General features: G+C 37.7%; 1 protein-coding gene across 1 annotated transcript in view; it reads right to left on the bottom strand.

Moving 5' to 3' along the window:
- The window catches only part of DCDC2 (doublecortin domain containing 2), a 186535-nt gene that overhangs the window by 38100 nt on the left and 126007 nt on the right, over positions 1 to 22428 (bottom strand). Inside the window, exon 8 of the mRNA XM_012638575.1 lies at positions 5297 to 5397. Coding sequence (XP_012494029.1) covers positions 5297 to 5397 — 101 coding nt within the window. The remainder of the gene's footprint in view (positions 1 to 5296; positions 5398 to 22428) is intronic.

The raw sequence follows: 22428 nt of genomic DNA, 5'->3' as shown, positions 1-22428 counted from the left end.
TCATAATTTTTTCCAAATTAAAAACAAACATTTTAAGAATAAAAAAGCCCACTGAATACCCAGTCCAATAAGCAAAAAGATCTACACCAAGGCGCATAATAGGAAATTTTCAGAACACCAGGAACAAAGAAAAGAGTCCACCAGCTTCCAGAGAGGGCGAAAGGGTTATGTATGAAGAAACAGAATAGCATCCAACTTCTCAACTGCCATTCTAGATGGGAAGGAAAATTGAGCAATGCTCAAAACTCTAAGAGCTATATTGAACCTAGAATTTATACCTAGCCACACTTACAGTCATATTTGAGTAAAGAAAAAAAGACATTTTCAAACATGCAAAGACTCAAACAAATGTGCCTCCCATGAAGCTTTTCTCTGGAGGCAACTGGAGTTGAGTTCCACAAAAAATGAAGAAGTAACTGAGAAAGAGGAAGACATGGAATCCAAGAGATAGAGGATCCATCCGCTGGAGAAGCAAAGACAATTCTCAAAATAATGGTGAGGAAAAATACTAGAATAACCCTGAAAATCAGATTAGAGAACAGCTCACTAGCTTGAGGCAGGTGGCTGGGGGGTGGGGTTGGTTGAGAAAAAGATAACATTAAGATTTCATCATCCCTGGATGTGTCTGCATGTACCAAGAGAAGATCAACAGTACTGGCAGAGTTTGGAGATGGCTTGGTAGCAGATACAAAGAAAACAACGCAAATGAAAAAAAATAGGCAAGTAGTAACCTAGGGAGGAGGAAAAAAAGAATTACACAAGAAAGGAAATGTAACTAGAGAACTTAAGAATAATGCTTACATAGTGAGAATAATGTACAGATATACTATTAACTTAGCCAAAAATATTATAAAATTACAGTGAAAGGAAAAAAGAAGGGGAAAGGCATGTGTGTGTGCATGTGGCCTTGTTTTGGTGAGGGGGAGGGTTTGGTAAGACATCTAAATAATCATCTTCTATAGTTATCACATACAAAACTAATAAATAATATCTAAATTTGAAAAATAAAATCAAGAGATTTGTTTTATTAAATTTGAGGTGCCAATTAAAGGGATCACTATTATTTTATGTACCTTTAAAAATAAAAGATTTTTTTAAGTGCCAATTAAACTATGACATGCCATTACTTGTAAGAACTGAGCACCTCAGAGGTATTAAAATGACGGTGGGGGCTAGTTTTAGAAATATAGCAGTGCATTCCATGGGAAACAGCTAAATTAGTTCAAATCAGTTACCTCTGGGGAACAGGAATTAAGGTAGGGAGGAGTAGAATGCGGGGTTATGATTTTTGTTATAATCCTTGTTGAACTGGTTAACTTTTAAAAATATGTGTATAACTTTGATTAAAAAGTAAATTTAAAATAAATAAGAAAATAGCATGTATTACAAACTCCAATTATAAAAAATTTCACTGCTCCAATGTTCATGATGTTGGCTGAAATGCCATTTAATGAAACTACTTAGCATAAAAACATTTTGCCATTCTAATTATTTTACTACTCAAAATCACCTACAAACTGATGGGAAAAGCAATGAAACAATCCAAAACCATTCTAAAGTTACTATCCTCATCTTCTGCTCTCTTCTGTCAAATGAAACAAAATCCAAAATACAATTGTTTATTTGATTTTTTTAATAGTTATTTGCCTCTGTTTCTGACATGGTGGATTCTCTTGCCTGATCCTTAATTACTAGGGGCTGTTTACTTAACTAAAATGGAGCAGGCTCACTTCTTGGCTTCTTCGCTTAGAAAAGCATCATTTTATAAATGGAGCATATCGACACATGGGTCATCAGTGTCAGGGTGTAATCACAGGTATTAGCTAATCAGGCACTTGCTCCACTGCTCGTGGCCAACCTCAGATGAATTTGGAATGTGCATGAAAAAAACAAGTAATTTTTAAAAGAGTACTTTATTCTTATTAGATCTAAATTCTCCCCTAGGAAAACGTATTTGTTCTGGCCTCCTCAAATACATTTAAAAATGTGAACATTCTTCAGTTTCCTCATTGGTTTGGAAGTAGTACTAGGTCCATCATCACTGATTTGTCTCTAACTAATGGAAAGAGTCTGGACATTGGAATGAGCTCAGAGTCTTAGCTGAAATTAGTTCACAATGCTCCATAACACACACACTTGCGAATACACCTGCATGCACACATGGAAACACACATGCTGAACGGTACCAGTAGAGGCTATCAAGCACTGTGAAAGGTCTGAACTTGTACCCTACTAGCAAGAGTTAGTTAGTTAGCCTGCCACAGTTTGGTGGATGCTGGCAGAAGACATGAAACTGGGTCAGAGACAAAGGACTTTATTGTTCACTGCAGTAGCAGTAGCCAGAATATCAGCATTTGCACCCAAGACCCCATTCCCACAATGACAAGGGAAGGCTAGGTGATAGACACAGTGGTTTGTAATTCAGGGAAAGAGCCTCAAACTTAGGGAACCCAAATTTTTTTCAAATATTTGTATTGTGATAAAATATACATTACATAAAATTTACCATTTTAACCACTCTTAAGTGTACAATTCAATGGCATCGAATCTTTTACAGTGAGTAAGGAGTAAACCTGCCTGAGGCTTTGTATCATAGGGAGACATTATCTTCATTAAACTGGACAATAAATAAACCAGGCCTTTGCCCCAGAGCAGGGTTTCTCAATCTCAGCACTGACATTTTGGGCTGGATAATTTTTTGTTGTGAGGATTGTCATGAGCATTACAAGTTATTTAGCAGCATCCCTGGCCACGACCTACTAGATGCCAGCAGCACTCCCCTAGTTATGACAACCAAAGGTTCCCAGAAATTACCAAATAGCCCTTTGGAGGCACAGTCCCCTCCAGCTGAGAATGATTGCTCAAGATGAAGTCACGCTCTGTCTTTCAAGGCCATTCACTATACAAACATCCTTGAAAAGGTAATCCAGAACAAAGACGTGCCTCTGCTCACAAGGTGTGCAGAAAGACAAGAGATCCATGAAGAACTACCTTCCGACAGAGGCCGTGATATTGACTTCTAAAACGTAATATGCTTTTCAGGAACGGAAAAGCTTGGCCAATTTGTACATGATATTTACATACAAACACACCCCCACACACGCTTCTTCAAGGCCCTTTGACTAATATTACAACATAGACCATTTAGATGATAGGAAACCAGTCCAAAGAAGTTAGCTAATGGCACACAACAGAATGTATGTAAATAGCTTTCATAGCTGAGTCAAGTAGTATATGATGTCTACTACATTTCCTTTCTCATTTAGGAATATTTTTTTTCTTCCTTGAGTTAATCATTGGCTTTTTTTCTTTTCATTTAATACTCTGCCCCCCAGATCACTCCTCTGCTTTGAAGTTAGACAGACAGATTGCACTCAAGTCCTACTTCCTCCACTTAATGGTTCAATCTTGGGCAAGTTATATATTTCATAAATATAAAATGGGGATGGTAAGACCTATCTTACAGAGTCGTCTTCACAATTATATGAGATAAAAATGCCTAGTCTAGTGCCTGGCACTCAGTAGCTACTGTTTAACTCACATCACCATTGGGGCATGTCCTCAGAGCTATTCTTACTATAATACAGCTAATGGCCTTCAAGCTAATTTCTCCACACTCTCAGTTTTTCGTGATATTGATAACATAGCTGCTTAGGATGTAGAGCACAGGTCACCAGAACACAGAGAGAATGGCTCTAAGACCTGACTTTGTAAGCACCTCATACCAATAAAATGAACTACTAGACAATCTCAACACTATAACCAAAAGAGTCAAAGAAGAAAGTAATTCTGACCTGTCATTATCTGGCTTTATTTCTTTCAAGCTGACATCAATTTGTTGACATTGCCCAGGCTTTAGCAACCTGTTTGTCAGTATCTCTTTGCATCCTTGCATTTCATAAGCTAGCACTCACAAGCCCAATAAGAAATCAAGCTCTGCAAACACGTACCCAAGGCTGCTCAAGTATTATCAGATATCAGTTCTCCCTCTCAACTCTCCCCGCCTTATGCTCATCAAACTTACAAGTAAAGGAATATCTCTTACAGATTTGCAGGTTGTTTAATAAGTGATTAACAGAGAGATTTCTCTTTTGCTAATAATGCTATGATTTTCTCTTAATATTTGGCATTTTGACTTTAGAATATAAATTAGTCTTGGTTTCTGCAGCTATTCGGTTTTGTGCATACATGATGATTACTCTTCTTTGTCTTAAAGTGTAATATTTAATTATAGCTTCACAGAAGACTTAAAATTCCATTTTCCCTCGGGAAAAAATACCTATAACTGGAGTTTATGAAAAATTATTAGTTATAGCTAATCCTGGATAGTAAATTGGATTTTTGAAATCTGCGTGATTTTTAGCATGTTAGGCTTTTCATCAGGAAGGCAATACTTGCAGAAAATGCCTGTGGAATAATCAAGCAGCAATTTCCCTGCTGCACTGTTAAGACAAATACAATTGAGAAGATCATCTACGGAATTTGCCAGATTGTGAAATTTGCTTTTAGAAAAGGAAATATCACATAATGGTCAGAGGACAAGTGGCGATTCCTAGTGACTTCTCCCATTCCCTTGTGTCTGGAATTATCATTTCCCCCTCCTCTCTAAATTCCAGCCCTCCGCTGAGAATTGCAAGGAAGCTTGTTGAAATCTATTTAAAAAAGCATGACTGACTTTTCTTTCTTGCATCATTTAGCCAGAATTAACACTACTGAGTCCCTTCTATAAGCACACATAAGTGTGTGCGTGTACACATGCACAAACACTCCTAAAAGTACAGTGGGACACTGGCCAAAGAAAGAAAATCAATACACACCTAGCAAATATTTGAGTTACATTTATATAAGCAGTTTCTTTATGAAAAACAAATTCCAACCACAACAATTTCAAGGACCCTAAAGGAGAGAATATCACGGCATTTAAAAAAAATGTTTTTCTACATGGAGAAGGACTTTTTTCCTAGATAAAAACCCCAAGCCAATACTCTTTTGTATCAAACTTTTTTCATCTTGTCTTATACCTAACTCCATCCCATCTTGCTGTTCAGTGCCAGTTTTCAAAGATATGCCATTTTCTATATTTGAAAACAGACTCAGTTCAAATGGCTGTTCTCTTTAGGAATACTAGGAAGGACTGAAGGGTGCTTTTTGTTATATTTTTAAGTTCTATCAGCCACATGGCACCTGAGAGGGTTTAACTAACATAGGTACAGGAACAGTATGTAGCTGATGACACAAACTTGAAATAAAAACAGGAATAATTGGTTTATGCATATTTTAAAGGCATGGAGAGTACCTGATCAACTGGAACCTCAACCTGAGTGTCTTCATCTTCATGGACTTCTGCTGCCCCTCGCATTTCAGACCTCTCTGCGCCAGCTTTGAAAATGCCTTCATCTGTTGAGACAAATACACAGTGAAAATCAAAATCCAATTGTGACATCTTGTGGCTGAATGCTGAAATTACAATCAAATACCTATTGATCATTTTTTAATAGGTGTTCAGGTTTCCTTTTTAGTGATAGGATTTTTGTAGTCCCATTCCCCACCCCCCAGTTCTTCTACATCTTGATTGAGAAAAGATTCAGTTGTCAGAACAAGGCTGATATCTCAGAATACAAGGCTCTGGAGAAATTCCTGTTCACCCTTTGGCTATTGATTTAGTAACAGCCTGTACAGCTACTGAGGTGGGAAGAATTTCACAACTATTTTCTCAGGTCTCCCCTCCTATCCATGAAACAATGATGATTCTTGGTGCTTTAAAATACTACTTTCAGAAATTTGCCTGACCCAAAAGAATGCCATATATTCGATATAATGTATTGGAATAATTCTCTCTGTTTAGAGTATTATAAAAAAAATTTTTAATGCAACAGAATCATAAAGTTGCCTTTTCACATCTTACAAAAAGATCAATACCATTTATTATGCAGATTTCCATGAGATTTTCACAACCTATGACTTTAAATCCCTAACTATAAAATGTAACCTAAATCTCTAAGACTTTAGGTTAAGTTCCTTCAACTTGCTTTCCTCTGGAAAACAATAATAGCTGTTTTCCATATTTGAAGTCATTTTAATGTCTCCCCTCAGCCTTCCCTTCTCCAGGCCAAGTAATCAAAGAACCACAGGACCATTTATCATTCTGGCTATCTACTTGCCTCAAGGTAGGTTCGGCGCTTCAGCCACCCTCACAGATGTTTTCCCTGTCCAACTTCTAAGGCTCTCCAAGGATGGAGATTTTACCTCCTTCCCTGGTAATCTATTGCAGTATTTGATTACCCCTAAAGTCTAGAAACTATGTTTTTATCTTTTGTCTTAAAACCCTCTCTACTTCTCTAATGGAAGCTTATTTCCCAGAGCACAATTATTTAACACATTTCACATAATAACACTCTATATTGCTAAAGTTATGAAGTCACTCATAATTAAACGTAAAATATATTTTTACATTTGTTGAGGACCAATTATATAAGGCACAATATGAGACAATGGGACAGCCTAAGATATGAATGAGATGTGGGCTGTCCCCTCAAGTTGCCTGCAGTACAATGAGGAGACAGAGATAAATACATCACCAATAAGGTGCACTGAGGCAAGTGCTATAGTAAGGACCATAGCAGAGTGCTATGGAAGCCGAGAAGATACAGCCAGGTGAGAAAGGAAGGAAGGAAGGAAAGAAAGGATGGAGGTATGTTTAACATTCATTTCTACCTTCTGAAATTACCTTATAGAAGACAACAATCATAGTCGGATGCTGGACTCAACAGACTACAGTTATGACTTACGTACATGATTTTTTGGATGACATTTTTGCATCCAAATGTTGTACTTGCTTACAAAGAGACTACAAAGAGAAATCTGTAGATAGCAAAGGAATATAGTCTTCATACTCACATTCAATGAAATGTTTAACTGTATCTGAGCAGAGCTATGAATTGTTTGCAGATGTGTTTTAGAATAGGCATTCCACCAGAGAAGAAGAATACAATCAATAATAACAAATATAAAATCGAAAGGGCACCGGAATAGAAAATGGCAACCATGAGGACATAAACAGCAAAGACACAAATCAGCAATGCTCAACACTGTGTACGGTGACACAGAGAGAGAACACAAAGATAAAAACGTTTGCCTTGGGTGTAGGGGGAGGATTTTGTTCATCAGTGAACCGAGATATTTAAGCCATCTCCATTAGCAGCACAGAGCAAGACATGAAAATCAGAAAGGAATTGACAGGAATAAACAGTGACCAAAAAAAAAGAGGGAGAACAGCTAGAAAGTGATTTTGTGACAGGAGAAGGCCTACTAGGATTCTAATTTTTACTATAAATGTTATATAAAATTAAAGGTAGAATAATTATTTTAGAGAAAAAATATTTTAAATAGCATTTTTGATCATAAATGGTTTACATAATACATATGTATTTTAGAAAACTTGGAAGATGAAGAAAATAAATGTCCTTCTAACACATGGCCCAGAGACAGCCATCACTAATATTTTGACAACTCTTTTCCTCTCTTTCTCTGTCTCTGTCTCTGTCTCTCAAAGATACACACACACATTCATATAACTGGGACCTTATTATACATACATATAATTTTAAAAGTAATTTTTTCCTTTAAAACCATATCATGGAGCCAGGCCTGGTGGCTCACGCCTGTAGTCCTAAGCACTCTGGAAGGCCAAGGCGGGAGGATCACTCAAGGTCAGGAGTTCGAGATCAGCCTGAGCAAGAGCAAGACTCGCCTCTACTAAAAATAGAAAAATTAGCTGGACAACTAAAAATATATAGAAAAAATTAGCCGGGCATGGTGGCACATGCCTGTAGTCCTAGCTACTCGGGAGGCTGAGGCAGAAGGATTGCTTGAGCCCAGGAGTTTGAGGTTGCTGTGAGCTAGGATGATGCCACGCCTATCTCCAAAATAAAGAAACCATATCATGAACATTTCCTATGCCATTAAATGTTACTTGAAAACATAAACTGCTGCATGTAGTGGTCCCATACTTTAATTAATGAACAATACTGAATAATGAAAAACAGGAATTTTTAATGCATAGAGTAGATTTTATTCATTTAATCGATTGGTAAATACATATTATGACCCACAGCGTAATAGTCACTCTGGGAAACAGGCAGCATCTCGTGGGGAGAGATCGCAGAGCCACAGGCTCTTTATCGTTCCACATTCACACCCTGTAGCTCCTCTCCTGCCTTGAGAGTCCTTGTTTTCCAAGAGTAAGCATGGTGCACTACATACAAGGCTTTAGTTAATGTGGACTGAAATATAAGACTAAAGACAAGTCCCCTGGGTCACCTCTTTCTCTTGTGCTGACCCCCTCCTGCTCTATGCCCCTGACACCCCTGTTCCTTACCCACTCTGCCCGGTAGTTAACCCTCCCTTCCAAAATGGTCCCCAGGCCACACTGGCATCCTGGTTTCAATACAATTAACTCAAATATGTCCTCAGCCTCTTCTTTGAATGCTTCTTCTACCTCATTTGAAAGGAAACCTCATCAACCCATGTATCTCCCCATCCTGTATCTCACCATCAAAGTAGCTTCAAAACCCAACTGATGGGCCATTCTACCCTCCTGGCTTGAATGCAATGACTCTTCACTCCATTGGTGCCCCCTCAACTCCGCTTTACCACACGCCCTTTTCCTCACATGGAGTGACTTCAATAGCATCCTGTGTGCAGTCAGGACCAAAGACCTTGTAGGTCATGGTACTGCTGTGCTATCTCATGTCCCATCCCACCACTTCCGCCCTGGTCCTGGCTGGCCACCCATTGGGGGTCGTGCTCATGGTTCAAGTCCTTTTCAGCTGTCAACATCTCTATAAAAAGTGCCTCCAATCTTATCCCTTAACCACCCAACCAAACAGAACCCACAACTTCCTCCCATGCACTCCTCTATCTCACATATTTCGCCTATTCATGAGTCACTCTTAATTTTTTCAGTTTCTTTTACCAATTCTGTCCCTTTTCCTGATAGACCACAAGCTCCTTCAGACATAGACCACAATATTTGTCTTTGTAAGTCCTATGACTAGCACAATGTCAGCCTCATAACAGGCTTTGAGATGTTTGTTAAACTGAACTAACAATACAAAGCATTATATAAACATGAAACGTTTGGCAATGTCTAGAAGTATTATTTGTAATAGAAATTGTTTGTGTATATACTTCATCCAGGGCCAAGATCAGTGGGCCAATGTAAATGTTCAAAAGTAAATCAGGCCTTAAATCATAAAATTAAAATCACTTGACACCAAAGAATTGCCAACAATGCCAAACCATAAGAGAAAAGAATCTGAATGATATACGTTCTTCTTCTGACAATGCCATGGTAAAAAGCAACTGAAGACACATTCTATGGAAGAAGCCAAAGATAAAACATTGAAAATTTAAAACAACTGCTTGCAAGGACAGATTCCATAAGAAAATTGCAGAAGTATTACATTTTTATCAAGGGCAATATTATTCAAGCACTTCAAAACCTTATCACTTTCCCTTTATTATTACTGCTAATTTAAACTTGCACAGTAATTTGGTGGATTTAGGTAATAATAGCAATTATTATGTGCAATGATTATACAGTTATTGCTATAGCAACGTCAGACAATCTAACCACAACTCACAAAGGTTACATATCACCTACAGTGGTACTTTAGCATCCAATGAGACACAGAAGCAGTTTTAGTGTCACTCAAGATTTTCATAGAAATAGGAATTTAGTCTTACTCCATAACCAGTGTCAACAGGTAAGTGACCCTTTTTGCCATCGACTTACCATCTGTGAACTTTTGGTGTGTACATATTCAAGAGTTCTTTTAAGTCCCCTTTTAGTGAGCATTAGCATAATTTTCAACTGCTCATGAAATTTCTTGTCTGAATTTTGGCAATTTTGCTTCCTCTAAAATTAATTGCACACAGTAAGTATAATAATAAAATGCCTATTCACCATATAGAAGCAAACTTATATAGGTAGGAAAAGTAGGTTCTTGGATAAAGTAATAATGGAATGGTGCATCATCTTGGAATGTCCTGCCCTAGCAGAGCACCCAGTGCTTAGCTATCTGGAGACACTGTCTCATCCTCACCCCCACACTTTCCCCCACTCTTTCTAATCCATCTTCTACAGCAGTGCCCTGCAGGGACTGCTCTTATCAAAACTATCAATGACCATAATGATCATCTTTATGTTCTCATTTATTTTATCTCTTAGCAACTTTTAATATAGGTAAGATATTTCTCTACTCCTCTTGTCTCTCATCCCTTCTCTCTCTCTCTCTCTCCCCATTTCAGTCTCCTCATTTCACCAGCATCACCAGCAGCTTCTTCTAAGTCTCCTTGGACAACCCATCCTCCTCTGTTCAACTTCTAAGTGTTGGACCACACCAGACCTGCACTGTGGTCTACTTTTCTATCTACACATTCTTCCTGCTAGGCAATCTCATCAAGACCACATTTGAATACCACCAATGTGTCAATGACTCCCTAATGTATGTCTTCAGCCCCAACCTCTTCATAGATCACAAAGCATATATACTTACTTAATTGCCTAACTCGACATCTCACCTTGGATGTCTAACAGGCATCTCAGCCTTAACATGGTCAAAACAGAACTCTGTCTCCCCAGCCTAAACTGCTCATCCCACATTCCCCATGCCAGGAAATGGGGAATTGCTACTCAATCTCAAAATGTGGGAATTATCCTTATTTCCTTCCTTTCCTCACTCCCTATATCAGTTCCATTGTTAAATCTTGTCAATTCAATCTCCTTTTTAAATATATCCCAAATTTATTCATTTATTTCCATGTCCATTATCAACTTGATCTAATCACTATTATCTGTTGGATGGGCTATTGCAATAGTTTACATATTAGTTTTCCTCTTCTTCCACTCTTGCTATTCTATAATCATCCTCCACACAACAGCCAAATGTTATTAACAGATTATTTTTAAAATATTTAACTCATTCCACAGCTTAAAAACTCTCCAATGTCATTCCATCCCATACAGAATCCAAGTTCCTTACCATGGCTTGCAGAGATGTGATCTGGCACTTAACTCCTCTTTGGACCACATTTCATATCCCTTTTCCCTTGCACATTAAACTCCAGCTCCATGGACCTTCATTCCGTTCCCCAGAAGGAAACTCATTCCTATCTTATGGCTTTGTCCTTCTTAGACTCTGCCTGGAATGTTCTTTCTCCCTTTTTCGCATGTTGGCTACTCCTTGTCCATCAGATCTCAGGAAACCCTCCTCATTCCAACTCCAATAGCCACTCACTCATTCATATTGCCCTGTTTTGATTCTTTGCTTAGCCCTTATTGCCAGGTGATATTTTTGAGTTTTTTGTCAATTTAATGTTGATCAGTTTCCGCCAAAGCATAAGCTCCAAGAAAGCAGGTAGTATGTCCATATTGTTCACTGCTCTCCCCCAAGACTTAACAGTGCTCAGCACATAGAGGGTGTTCAGAAGGTATTTGTCAGAAAAATGAAGAGTGTACACTCAAAAATATTTGCTGTATTAAGATAGAAAAAAAGGAGGCAACAACTTAAAAGCTACTAGCCCTGTGCATTAATTTTTCATGTTCTTACAGGGTTTTTGCCCCAATCTGGCCACACTTGGCAGTTTAGCATTTAGATGGGGAGACGGGAGGGGTGCAAAGAGATTTGAAGAGAAAGAAGACTGGAGTACAACCTACACAGGGATCAACAAACTATGTTGCGTGGTAGGCAGAATAATGGCCCCCTAAAGATGTCCACATGCTAATAATCCTCGGAAGCTGTGAGTACATTACATTACATGGAGAAGGGGAGTTAAGGTTGCAGATGGAATTAAGCTTGCTAATCAGCTGACCTGGAGATAGCGAATAATCCTGGATTATTTGTGTGGACCTGATATAATCACAAGGGTCCTTGCAAGTGAAAGAGAGAGGTAGGAGCCTCAGAGTCAGAGTGATAAAGCATAAAAAAGGACTTGAGCTGCCATTGCTGGCTTTGAAAATGGAATGGCCATAAGCCAAGGAATGCAGGCAACTCTAGAAACTGGAAAAGGCAAAGATGCAAATTCTTCCCTAGAGCTTCCAGAAGGAACACAGCCCTGCCAACACCTTGATTTTAGCCCAGTGAGGCCCATTTTGGAATCGTGACCTCCAGAACTGTAAGATAATAACTGTGTGTTGTTTTAAGCCACGAAGTTTGTGATAACTTGTTACAATAGCAATAAGAAACTAATACAACATGTATCCAAAAATTGTGGTCTAAAGAGAACATCGGTATAGTAGCCACCACAAATCCCCTTTCTGACTCCTGCAGATACCTGCTGGGTGAAGGCAAGCAGCTCAGACACCCTCCGCTCCTCCTGCTAATAAGGCTGTGGTCAGAAAAACCTCCTTTGAGCCCTCTTCCTTTTGTTTTCCTTCCCTAACTGTTATGATTTCTCTTTCTCACTCCCCTAAAAGGAACAAAACAGCACCACCATCCCCAGATACCCACACATCTGCTAGAAGAAAAGGGATTCAATTTTTTAAGTCTTACCCTGCCCTAAAAGCTTTGTTATAAAAGCCATTTGCTAACAAAGTAAACAGCAAGGATAAATTTGATACACAGTACTGCTCTCATTCAATTACTACACGAAGGATCAAATTCAATGCTTGGATGCACACTACACCCAAATTCAGCTCTAATCTTTTTTCTTTGAATCACAAATGACATTTTAGTGTATATTACACAGTGAAGCAATAACAAACACTGTAGTAAAAATAAAAATGGCCCTCAATTATTTTTCACTTATCCCTTATGAATTTTACTGCCTAAAAAATGAAAGCAGAGCTGCTGAGGTAGGGAAGTCATATCATCACTGTGTTGTTCATAATAAATATGAATCTGTTTCCCCTACTGAAACATGAAATAAATCCTTGTGTGTTTTTAGCTTTTCTGCAACTAGAAAAGGTAAAATGAAAGCATTTCCTTGTTTCAATGCATCAGTATTTCAGTTTGACAATGTTACGATTCTTTAATGTTCTTAAATAAATTTACCAAATAATGAATGAATGATACATTCAAGTAATTGATGATAATCGGTATTTAAAGCCAACATTCTTGTTTCTCACCAAAATTATTAAAAATTATTCTTAAATAGTATTATAAACCTTATCTTAACATGTTTAGTGTTTGAAACTGATTGAGATTTTTCAGGATAAATAAGAAAAAAAAAAATAACATCATAATGGCCAGTTCTGAATACTTTATGGAAATCTTAGGTATCTATTAACTGGAAGCTTTATATGTAAACAAGGAAGTGTGATGTGACTATAAACATTTACTACTGAGACTGCCTGAGAAAAATTTTAAATCAAATTTAAAAAAAAATGTTAATTTTAAAAAGTAGCTCATTAAAACCAGTAGATTACTGGGAACTGTGGGGAATAAGGAGTTTATGGCAATGAATATATAAAATAATATCCTAAGAAGAAAAAAGGTCTATTTATAAGGAAATACTCTTTATGTGTCACATCAGTCACCAGAGGCAGAAAAAAAATTAGAATTGGTAAGAAGGTGATATAAAAATAATTTTCTTTAGTTTAGTGTTATTGTGAACTACATTCATATGTGAAATATATTGAGTTTTTATATAATTCTTCATAGATATAGATTATTGTCATCGCATCTTATTGAAAATCAAAGAAAGCATTTCCAGAAAGGTGACTCAGTAGAAGACAGTCTTTATGAAGTCTAACAAGCAGTGAGGGAGACACGAAGAGCAGATTCACATGTAATAACACTTCCTTATGAAAGGATGTTAGCCAACTCTCCTCAGATCCGTGTTACAACTTATATAATATCCCTCCTCACACCACCCCCTTAGTTAAAATATATCATCGTAAGGACGACTGAAAAACTAATCAAATGATGGCTAATGTTCTGAGTGCATCTAATTTAGTGGTTATATAACCCAAAGGTTTTCTGATCACCAATCTCCACATGTTTCATTATATCCCATCAAGTCAAATGGAAACTCTTTATAGAAACAAGAAAATAAGTCATTTTTTCTTTGGCAACTTATAATATTGTATAAAAATAGTTTTACCCATGTATTTATACAGGCTGAGTTTTCTTAACTACAGTTTGAAATAGCTGGTTTCTTTCTATTCCTCAACTCCGTTTTTTAAGTAGGAGTGTTAAATATCATCTGTTATACAATTGATAAATAAATCTATTAACTATTTGCATAGAATTGATTTTAACCACCAAAGTTATTTTAGCTTAACTTTAAATGTGTAACAAAATATTTTAAGTGTAGACAGAGAACAAAAGTAGGATTATTATCATTGATTTCCCCAGATCACAAGTAATTTTGTTCTTATCCCTACATTTTCATTTTATTCTTTTTAGACACAAGTGTTTTAGATTTTCATCAAAATCAAAAATATTCAGAGTACAAAGATTAAACCACATATTTGCAATATGCATAATTCATGGCTCAATTATTTTATAACCTATATAAATTTTGACATGATTTCTAAAGCCTATATTAGATACATAGGACTGAGAATAATAAAGTGCCTCTGAGCAGGTTTACCTAAACCAACAAGTATATATAGCTTTACTCGTTCATTTCTAATTTTGTGCTCTTACAAAAATTACATTGCAAATTAGTTTTAGTTCATCAGAATAATTGAAGTGTACCTCTTTCCACTCCAGTGACTTGGAGTTACTTCCTTGGCCTAAAATTCATAGTTCCTGTTCTTAATTCTGGCTGGTCCAACTACCTCCAAATAACCTTGCATATGTCAATCTATAAAAGATCCACACTTCTATATTCTAGAAAATGTATCATGATAACAAGTACTCTTTTATATTCCTTTAAAATTTTTTTGTTCATTCATTCTTTATTATCCAAATATTTACTGAGCCTCCTCATGCTCAGACACATGCCAGACACCAGCCATAAAAAGATGAACTAAGCCAGGAGCGGTGGCTCACGCCTGTAATCCCAGCACTCTAGGAGGCCGAGGTGGGAGGATTGCTTGAGCTCAGGAGTTCAAGACCAGCCTGAGCAAGAGTGAGATCCTGTCTCTACTAAAAATAGAAAAATAAGCCAGGTACAGTGGTGTGTGAGGCTGAGGCAGGAGGATCACCTGAACCCAGGAGTTTGAGGTTGCAGTGAGCTACGATGACGCCATTGCACTCTACCCCAGGTGACCAAGCAAGACTCTATCTCAAAAAAAAAAGTTGAACTAGGCACTGACCTGAAGATGCTTATTATCTACTTGGGGAGTTAAATGGAAAAATCAACAGCACGGAATAATAAGCATAGCAAGCAAGCCTACACAGGCTGTTAAGAGAGTGCATAGAAGTAAGAAAGGGAGATAGGTGGGGGCGGCGGAGGAGGACAGTCAAAGAAGGCTTGTGAGAGACAAAGGTGCAAATGGAAAGACAAGCAGAACTAGCCACTGAAGAGCAGAGGAAGGCATTCTGGACAGAAAGATTAACATGTGCAAAGGCTTGGAGGCACTGCATGTTGGGTTCCAGGAATTTAGGCAGATCAGCAGCAAGGCTGCAGGGCTGGGGAGTGGCAGGATATGAGGTTGTCTGATACGACCAAGAATGTGAACTTGATTGTGAAGATGACAAAGAGCAAGTGAAGGACTTTAAGCAGGGAGTGGGGCACACAGGGCTCGGGGAGCGTCCTGGAAGTAGGGTTGCCTAGATAGAAGTGGGTGAGGATTCATGGCAGGCGGTGTGTGGAGGGGGAGATGTGGAAAGCATTATTACTCAAGGCCACCTAGACTGATACTGCTGAAGTGGAGATACCAAATCAGAGTGAGACTAGCTGAGACAGACTGTCAAAAAGAATGCCTGGAATGTGAGTAAGACTGAAGCCACAAAAGGCAAAATGTATTAAAGTGGTAGAGCAGTGGGGCTGGTAGACAGGAGAGTTCAAAGAAAGGGGATGGGAAATAATACTCGCTATAATGGGTCAGGGGTGTGCACGCAGCACCATCCCGGCCATGGGGTGGGCACTGCACTGCACACTGCAGGTCCTGGATAAATGCAACAGCAGGATGATTGACAGGAGGGGATACAAGAGACACTGAAAGGCTGTGATGACAGCACTCCATGGCCACCAGGATGTGGGAGATGAGAGAGAGAGAATAGTTGAAGGAGGATTCTCAGGTTTAGGGCTTGGGTGTCGACATGGTTGATAGAACTAGTCATCAAGACTGTGCACACAATGGAAGGAAGGGAATGGGCGTGGTTAGAAGGGAGATGATGGGCTCTGATTCTGAAATATTGATTTGAGTCCCCTTTCAAGCATCCTGATAGAAATGTCCAGTAAGTCGTTGGGAATACAAGTCTATTAATTAGGATAAAGTTCTAAGAGATGGACACAGACTTGGGAACAGTCAGAATAGTTGACGGATAGAGTCATGGGTCTGGGTGAGGGCTTGGGATGAGAATAGAAGATGGTTGGATACAGAATTCTAGGAACAACATACAAAGGATGGCAGAAGAGAAACTCAAAAAGATTAAAAAGAAATAGCAAAAAGGTAATGGGGGAAAAAAAGAGTAGATTGTCAAGGAAGCTGTGGGAAACTTGGAAGTCAACAACGAAGGAGTGATCAGTATGGAAGTGTCTCGCAGCTTGGGCACCCCCACGGTAGGGTCGCCTGGGTGAGAGTAATTTTAGTAGAGTGTGAAAACCAGATTACACTTGGCTCTGGTATGAAAAGGGGGTGAAGAAGTGAAGACCAGATAAACAGACCACTCTTTCACTACGACTGGCTGTGAAGTAAAGACAGACCACAGCCCTGCCAAACCTAACTCAGAGGCCTGAGGCCAGGAAGGCAGCAGGGATGAAAGGGGATTAAATCCCATCTCTCCCTTGACTCCTGCCTTCCAATGAATTTATCACAGATGTCAGCACCATAAAGCTCTTGCTAAACCTATGTCCCTAATGCACAAGCATGTCTCATGAAATCCAAATATTTGAGCAGAAACTCAAACAATTCCCATTCACTAGTGGCCAAGTTAAACCAAAACAGATCATATTCATTGGACAATATATATGTAACTAGAATTATATTTCCTGAATCTACTGGTCATTCTTTTTTTTTTTTTTTTTTTTTACTAACCAAAATCACATTGAGACACCACTTCCCAGTCACTAGGATGGCTGAAATTGAAACTATGGACAATAACAAATGTTGGCAAGGATGCGAAGAAATTGGAATCTTAATACATTTCTCATGGTATTATAAATGGTTCAGTCACTTTTGAAAACAGTTTAGCAATTCCTCACAAAGTTATACATTGAGTGACCTATGATGTAAGAATTCCACTCCAAATATCTATGCAAGTGGATTGAAAAAATATGTCAAGTAAAAACCTGTACAATAGTGTCTGTAAAAGCCTTATTCATGATAGCCCCAAACTGGAAACCATCCAAATGTCTATCAGCTGATGAATGGATAAACAAAATGTGGCATTATTACTGGGCTGTTAAAGAAATGACATACTGGAGGAGCCAAGATGGCGGATGAGAGAAGCCGCCAGTCAGAAGGTCTCTGCAAAAAAGACGAATTTTAGAAGAAAGAGAGAAAAAATAAGCGAGCAGAGAAACATAGATTGGGTGAGGGTCAGAAGGAAGGGTGCATGAAACTACAGGAGACTCCAGGGGAAGACATTGCGGAGGAGAACTGGAAGGAGAGAGGTCCCAAGAGGCTTGGAGACCAGCGACAAGGGTAGGTGGAGCGGTTAACTTCCTTACTGGTCATTCTTGCTATACAGATATTTATTGGAGTTTGAACCTTAGCTAAAATACCTAAATGAATTACAACATGGTGATCCACTGCAGGTTGGTGGGGGAGGGACAGGACAAGAAGAGAAACCTAGAGGGCAGCACCCATCCAGGCAACAAAGTACCTTCTACTTGCACACCTGGGCTACGTCATTAACAATCATTTCCCATGGAGAAATAAAAGATTTCTTAGCTTCAGAAGACTACTAAGAATTCATACAAGGAACCTAAAAAACAAACAAACAAAAAAACAGAGGCTAAAGAGAAATCAGGATTGTAAATTTTCAAAATCTATCTGCAGTTGATAAACCCAAGGTATAAGAATTAAATCATTCTCTAAATATTTGCTTCCAAATTATATACACAGTATATACTTTTAAGGGGTTAAATACATAGGTCAAATATGAAAATAAAAATGAACTATGTGTTTTCAAAAGTTAGTTATTAATCCCGATTATTACTGAATAACAGTTTTAATAATCTAAGGTTCCAATATTCACTTTCGACTACTAACAATGTTTTAAAATGTGTTTAATGTCAATACTAGTATAAACATAAAGCAAGTATCAACCACTTTCAGAGCTAATCTAATTCTGAGACACTGAGGTGCTAGTGACTCTGTGAACTGTGGTCCTCACTCAAGATAAAGTGATTTACAGGGTAAATGTGCAAATCAGTCATCCTGGACAAAGGGATTGGATTATTTTTATGTAATATAATTAGCACAGGTAATATACCCGAATCGCTCATTAAATCTGAGTGTTTTCAATTTAATTCTTTCGGCAGTTTACAGATTAGTATGTTTCTACTTATTTTAACAATCAAAGTGAAATCTCTTGAATCTTAGCATTTCAGGTGTTTATATCTGCTCCGCAGTAATTTTTGAAGAGGATGACAGATTTTTATCAGAGTTGATGCTTTGCTAAAGATATAACTTAACTTTAATTGGTGGTTAGTCTTCCATTTTGGCATAAAATGGAAGTTACTACGTACTCAGTTTAGCATATCTGCTTTGACTATGCATAAAGTCTACAATTCAAGGAACGGCTGTCAATAAATGGCTGATTAAAACAAATTTTCCGTAAGATATTTTTCTCTGCAATATCTATCATGTTCCAAATTTTATTTAAAATAGCCTATGTCCATTTAAATAATTCTGTCGAACTCCATTTTAAGCTGATCATCTATCTGCAAATATGCCCATGTATCAGCAATTAACATAAACATTCAGATATAAAATGACTATATATTAATTTAGTACCAAATTTGAAAAAATCAATTCAACATGAAATGCCAAACCATCAATGGGAAAAGAGATCTCAATAGCCTCAATTAATGCCAGGAGATACGCAAATGAGCCACAAAATAGTACTATTTATTATGAAACTCTCAAGGAAGAAAATTCAAAACAGAGCAAAACAAGTCAGCCAGAGTTTTTCTCACTTGAATTTAATGTTGCTCCAAAAGATATTGATTAAGCATCCACCAGATTCTGTGCTCTTTTCATTTAGTGTTATGACTTACGGATTTGGCCTGTATCTATAACAAAAATGTATGTACGTTGCATTTTAGAAAAGACAGTTTGGGGGTCGTTTCCAAGCATAATACAAAGAGAAAAAAGAAAAGAAAAGAAAAGACAGACTATATACAATCCCATCTGTCAGTTTAAAAAGTAAATAAATATAAAAACTTTGAAAAAGAAAAAAGATAGAAAGCATTCTCCTCTAGCATTTTACCTATAATTAGAATTCATCATCTAAAATTTCATTCCAAAAGGAATAATTCTGGCTCCTAAAGTTTAAGGAATGGTATCTTCCAGATATTGTTGCTTCTTTCCTACCAAGTAATTGAGAAATGCTAATTATCTGCTTGTTCTAATTTGGGGGGGAAGCAGAAAAAAGTAATCTTTTATTGGATTTTGTCATTAAATTTTTAAATTATTATTTTTACTTAAATATATATGATAAATTATTTATTATTAAACTATAATTTTTAAAAGATTTCCATTGCATTAAGTGTGTTATAAATTAACTTTCATTTAGTTATTATATTTCATATACTTCCAGACACAACAAAACATAAATATTGATAATCCTAAGAAAATATCTATTTTAGGATAAGTGGAAATGCTGATATAGTCAAGAAACACTTTTTCTTCAGCATTTACATAGAGCAGGATGTTAATTAACAACAATAATATTAATAATCATTAATTATGATGATTAGCTAATACTTATTGGATGTTTATTATATGGTAAATACTGCTCTATGCATGTTACATGTGTTAATTCTTTTAATTTTCATAACAACTTTATGAAGTAGTTACTATTATTATCTATATTTTACATACAAGAAACAGAGATATCCTCAAGTGCACAGACAGCAAGCAGTGGAAGCAGGATTTCGGTGTAACAATCTGACACAGGAGTTACATGCTTTTAATTGCTTTACCAGTTTTTTCTAATCTGCCAATCAGGAGCCATTAGTGACAGTAACATCAGTTTAATAAGTGGTTAACTATTGGAGTTATTTTTAAGAAAAGAAAAGAAAACAGAAAATCGAATGCAGTGCCAGGATCAGCTTCCTGGGCATGCGACTTTGCGGTCACACAGGGCCCACGCTATGAAGGGCCCCACCAACTGGTTTAATGCTCTGCTGACATCGTCTTGAAATTCTCAATTTTATCCTTCAACTTGTGTTTTGTAAGTAAAGTCCAATGAAACCATAAAGCATGCTCATGAGAAGAGGACATATGCACAATATGCGTGTTTGTGGTTCCCAAGCTAAGCATGTGATGTCTTCATCTGAGTAAGGGGTGAGAGACTGCAGGGGGGCTGACAGCCCCAGAGGCCACATTTACCATTAAAACCAGAACTTGCTTCCAAGGAAGAGAGCAAGCAATGGCATTCTAAGACATAAGAATGACCAAGGATGTCCTGTCGTATTCTTTCATACTTGTCTTACTTCCCTATATTAGCCAAACATTTACATTGACAATGACAATATAGAAGGAAAGCGAAATTTAAGGCAGCCCAAGGTTCCTTTTCTTTTGTCCTTACTTACCAGAAAGCCTAAGGCAGAGAAGATTAGTATAGTGCACACATATGGAGAAGTTAAATAAAAATGATTGAGTTTGTTTTATACAGTATTTCCACTCTTCGGATAAGAACAAAATGCATATACAGGTACAAAGTAAGAAATACCAATTGAGCAATTTTGTTAGTTTCACATGAGTTAGATTCTCTTACAGTTTGCATTTAAAATCGACATTACATGATATAAAGATAAATCATAAAATTCCTATTACTAATTAAAAATTTTAATTTAATTCTTTACTTAGAATGACAATAAATAGCAAAAAAAAAAAAAAATCATGACGGATCAAGGAGAAAGCCTAAGGAAGAAGGGGAAAAAGATATATTTAAGTACTTTTAGCAGCACTTTTTGAACATGAGGCCTCACATCTTCATTTTGCACTGGACCCTGCAAATTACGCAGTCAGGCCTGTGCGGTACACATAGTAAGGGTAACTATCATGTCATGAAACTTTTATTTCATGAAACAAACACCCCCAAGCACATGTGGGTGTACTGGATCATGATATAAATGTTTATCATGCTACAGATCATGGTTAGAAAGTTTTAAAACTACTTCTCTACACTGGAGAAAACAAAAGGCATACAAACCCTCTCTCCTTATCACCCTGTAAGACAATCCACTTGAGAGGCATCACGGTTACCTGAACATCAGCTTCCTGTTGTTCTGTGTTGAATCTAAACACCTCTGCCCAACTTCTTATGCAATCATAACTCGGCCTAACTCCCACCTTCTAACAACATGACCCACACTTCTGCAACGAGACCCCTCAACCCCAAGGGAACTACAATGTCTGCTCACTTGCCTGTCCTCCCCTCCTCTGCTCCCAACTCCTTCTCACCTCTGCACCTCTACCCATGCAATCTCCTCGCAGCCATATTCTCCCCCTCAAGACGCAACTTGAGGGCCACCTCCCCAGAAGTCTTTCACTTCTCTGAAATTTGTATCCTTACTCTCTATACCCTAACAGTTCCACATGGCAGACAATTTAGATATTGGTTCAGAGAGGAGAAGAGACTGTTTCATGCTCTCTTCCCCCATAGCCCGTAACATACAACATGGTCAGGCTACATATAGCTCTCCATATGGAGCTAGGAGAGGAAAAGGGACCTAGTTTTTTTTTGTCATGTCTACCATGTGCTAAGCACTGTCGTCACAATTACCCTGTGAAGTAGGTATTTTTATCCTACTTTATGGATAAGAAACCTGAAGTCTAAGTAACTTGCCCGAGGTTGCATGGATAGGAATTAGCAGAGCCAGGACCCAGGCCCAAGCTTCTCCCACCATGATACCTTTTATTACACTCATCACTATCCACAGAACCTTGGAAAAGCATCACCACTATTAAGGCAATCAACTGCAAAACATGCCAATTAGACCAAACCTGAACAAATGTTTAAAGAGTCGCAGGGGAAAGCTATTTTAACTTTTGAATTTTGAGGCTGCCTCCTAAGTTATGGGTGAGAAGAAGCAAATTCAAAAATTAAAAATGGAAATAGCAGGCCTGGTGGG

This window comes from Propithecus coquereli, unplaced genomic scaffold (assembly GCF_000956105.1).
Source record: "Propithecus coquereli isolate 6110/MARCELLA unplaced genomic scaffold, Pcoq_1.0 Scaffold131, whole genome shotgun sequence".
NCBI lineage: Eukaryota > Metazoa > Chordata > Mammalia > Primates > Indriidae > Propithecus > Propithecus coquereli.
Note: the sequence above shows the minus strand (reverse complement) of the source record. Positions and strands in the feature narration are given on the sequence as shown.